Source organism: Mandrillus leucophaeus, unplaced genomic scaffold, assembly GCF_000951045.1.
Source record: "Mandrillus leucophaeus isolate KB7577 unplaced genomic scaffold, Mleu.le_1.0 Scaffold158, whole genome shotgun sequence".
In the NCBI taxonomy this organism is placed as follows: domain Eukaryota; kingdom Metazoa; phylum Chordata; class Mammalia; order Primates; family Cercopithecidae; genus Mandrillus; species Mandrillus leucophaeus.
Genome location: NW_012101565.1, coordinates 1419669 through 1423428, shown reverse-complemented (window position 1 = coordinate 1423428; position 3760 = coordinate 1419669). Strand labels below are relative to the sequence as shown.

At 64.8% G+C, this 3760-nt stretch overlaps 1 protein-coding gene across 1 annotated transcript in view; it reads left to right on the top strand.

Annotated features, from left to right (window-relative positions):
• The first annotated feature begins 1543 nt into the window (after window positions 1-1543).
• EPPK1 (epiplakin 1) overlaps window positions 1544-3760 on the top strand; it is a 7889-nt gene continuing 5672 nt past the window's right edge. The window contains exon 1 of the mRNA XM_011975739.1: window positions 1544-3709. Within this exon, the coding sequence (XP_011831129.1) occupies window positions 1544-3709 (2166 nt within the window). The remainder of the gene's footprint in view (window positions 3710-3760) is intronic.

Below are 3760 nucleotides of genomic sequence, written 5' to 3'. Positions count from 1 at the left end.
TCTGCCTCTGTCATCACAAGGCTGTCCTCTCCCTGTGTGTCTGTCTTCTTATAAGGACACTAGTTACGTTGGCTAAGAGCCAATCCTAGCCTGGTATGACCTCACCTTAACCGGGTGACACCTGCAAGGATCCTATTTCCAAATAAGGTCATGTTCACGGGGACTGTAGATTAGGATTTAGACATACCTTTTTTTTTTTTTTTTTTGCGGTGGCCGGATCTCAGCTCACTGCAAGCTCCGCCTCCCGGGTTTACGCCATTCTCCTGCCTCAGCCTCCCTAGTAGCTGGGACTACAGGCGCCGCCACCTCGCCCGGCTAGTTTTTTGTATTTTTTTTTTAGTAGAGATGGGGTTTCACCGTGTTAGCCAGGATGGTCTCGATCTCCTGACCTCTTGATCCGCCCGTCTTGGCCTCCCAAAGTGCCGGGATTACAGGCTTGAGCCACTGTGCCCGGCCTAGTCATACCTTTTTAAGGAACATAATTCAACCTGGTGCAGAAGGGGACAGGCCTGGGTGGAGGCAGTTGACGTGCAGGACTGGGGGGATGGAGGTGAGGCACCTGCTGCCCTGCTCAGAGCCAGTCGTACAGCTGTGCGTGGAAGGGGTCAGCACAGGGCATGTTGGGGCTGCAGCCGGAGGACCAGGGCCCATGGGGGAGAGAGAGAGCCTTGCCTGGCCTGCACACGGCTCCTGGCAGGACTGCCACACGTCTGCTGAGCCAGCGGTCCCTGGGGCAGGGTGTGGGCTCAGAGGGGCAGTAGCCCAGAGGCCGTGGTGCTCGCGGATGTGAGATCCAGGACAGGCAGAGGAGGATGCAGGGCCAGGCTGAGGCAGGAGACCAGAGCTTCAGATGGCTGGGGTCTTGCTGGAGCCTGGTGGATGGCTGTGGAGGGAGGGCGGGGCCTCAGGAGCCGGAGGAGGCAGCAGAGGCTTCTCTGGAGTGACAGGTGCAGGTGGGGTGGGAGGTTTCAAGAGGTCACTGGAGCTGGGGTGGGGCAGGGCATGGGGCACAGCCTTTGGAGAACAAAAGAGAGGCACCCAGAGGCGGAGAGATGCTGGTGCCCAGGCCGAGGGGCGGGCCCTGTGGGTGGAGCCACAGCCCCCTTGGAGCAGGGCTGGGCCCCTCAGGCAGGGTTGGGGAGGGGACCAGGGTGCCCAGGAAGGACTCGAGGACACAGGGCCCTGGGCTGGCGGGAGGGCGTTGGCCTGGGGTGGAGGTTGAAGGACAGCCTGTGGGAGGGACAGCCCTGGAGTCCCTAGAGGCCTCCCGGCTCCACCTGGGCCCCTGTGCTCACACGGTCCCTCTGAGCTTGCACTTCCCTTGGCACTCCCACCGCGGAGTGCTCCCCGGGCAGACTCAGCTCCTCGGGGACTCTGGCTGCGTGTCTGCGGGCAGAGCCCAGCCCGGGACAGCATGGGATTGGCCCTGTGACCACATCTTCCCCTGTGCCCACCAGGCCATGGGGGGTCCCTGATTGAGCCTTTCTGTCCCCTGCAGGACAGAGGTGGACCTCTGCAGGCTCTGCATAACCAGCTGTGTGTGATGAGTGGCCACACCTTGCCTCCTCTTCCCGTCCCAGGCACCAACAGCACGGAGCAGGCCAGCGTCCCCAAAGCCATGGCAGCCACGTTGGGAGCCAGCACGCTCCCCAGGCCCCAGGCCAGGAGCATAGCTGGGGTGTATGTGGAGGCCTCAGGCCAGGCCCAGAGTGTCTACACTGCCATGGAGCAGGGCCTTCTGCCTCCTGGGCTTGGGCTGGCTCTGCTAGAGGCCCAGGCGGCCACCGGGGGTCTGGTGGATCCCACCCAGGGCCAGCTGCTCTCTGTGTCCAAGGCCCTGCAGCAGGGCCTGGTGGGGCTGGAGCTGAAGGAGAAGCTGCTGATGGCTGAGCGTGCCGCTACGGGCTACCCTGACCCCTACGGGGGTGAGAAGCTGGCCCTCTTTCAAGCCATCGGGAAGGAGGTTGTGGACACGGCCCTGGGGCAGAGCTGGCTGGAGGCCCAGCTGGCCACTGGGGGCCTGGTGGATCCTGCCCGGGGCATGCTTGTGGCCCCTGAGCCAGCCTGCCACCAGGGCCTCCTGGACCGGGAGACATGGCACAAGCTGTCAGAGCTTGAGCCTGGCACAGGCGTCCTGCGCTTCCTCGACCCCAACACGCTGGAGCGGCTGACGTACCACCAGCTGCTGGAAAGGTGTGTGCGGGCCGCCGGCTCGGGGCTAGCCCTGCTGCCCCTCAAGATCACCTTCCACTCTGAGGGCGGGGCAGTGAGTGCAGCCGAGCTGCTGGAGGTGGGCATCCTGGACGAGGAGGCTGTGCGGGGTCTGCAGGAGGGCAGGCTGGCCACAGCGGACGTGAGTGCACGTGCCGAGGTGCGGCGCTACCTGGAGGGTACCGGCAGCGTGGCCGGGGTTGTCCTGCTGCCCGAAGGCCAAAAGAAGAGCTTCTTCCAGGCTGCTACCGAGCACCTGCTCCCAATGGGCACTGCACTGCCACTCCTAGAGGCCCAGGCTGCCACCCACACCCTAGTGGACCCCACCACAGGCCAGCGGCTGTGGGTAGACGAGGCAGTCAGGGCGGGCCTGGTCAGCCCAGAGCTCCACGAGCAGCTCCTGGTGGCCGAGCAGGCCGTGACAGGGTACCACGACCCCTTCAGTGGCTCCCAAATCCCCCTCTTCCAGGCCATGAAGAAGGGGCTAGTGGACAGGCCACTGGCACTGCGGCTCCTGGATGCCCAGTTGGCCACAGGCGGGCTGGTCTGTCCAGCACGCAGGCTCCGGCTGCCCCTGGAGGCCGCCCTGCGCTGCGGCTGCCTGGATGAAGACACTCAGCGACAGCTCTCGCAGGCTGGCGGCTTCTCAGACCCTGGCACGCACGGTGGCCTGCGCTATGAACAGCTGCTGGCCCGCTGTGTCACTGACCCAGAGACTGGGCTCGCCTTCCTGCCACTCTCAGGGGGACCCCGGGGAGGGGAGCCCCAGGGACCCCCATTCATCAAGTACAACACTCGGCAGGCCCTGAATGCAGCTACAACCACCATCTCCGTGGGGAAGTTCCGGGGCCGGCCCGTGTCCCTCTGGGAGCTGCTCTTCTCTGAGGCCATCCCCGCAGAGCAGAGGGCAATGCTGGCCCAGCAGCACCAGGAAGGGGCCCTCTCCGTGGAGAAGATGGCCGCTGAGCTGAGCGCCACCCTCCAGCAGGCTGCAGCCACTGCCAGGGTCACCTTTTCTGGGCTGAGGGACACCGTGACACCAGGAGAGCTGCTGAAAGCCGAGATCATCGACCAGGACCTGTACGAGCGGCTGGAACATGGACAGGCCACAGCCCAGGATGTGGGCAGCCTGGCCTCGGTGCAGAGGTACCTGCAGGGTACAGGCTGCATTGCTGGCCTGCTGCTCCCCGGCTCCCAGGAACGCCTGAGCATCTATGAGGCCCGATGCAAGGGGCTCCTCCGGCCCGGCACTGCCCTCATCCTTCTGGAGGCACAAGCTGCCACGGGCTTCATCATCGACCCGAAAGCAAACAAGGGGCACTCCGTTGAGGAGGCACTGAGGGCTGGTGTCATTGGGCCCGATGTGTTCACGAAGCTGCTGTCGGCTGAGCGCGCCGTCACTGGCTACACCGACCCCTACACCGGGCAGCAGATCTCCCTCTTCCAGGCCATGCAGAAAGGCCTCATCGTCCGGGAGCACGGCATCCGCCTGCTGGAGGCCCAGATCGCCACGGGCGGCGTCATCGACCCCGTGCACAGCCACCGCGTG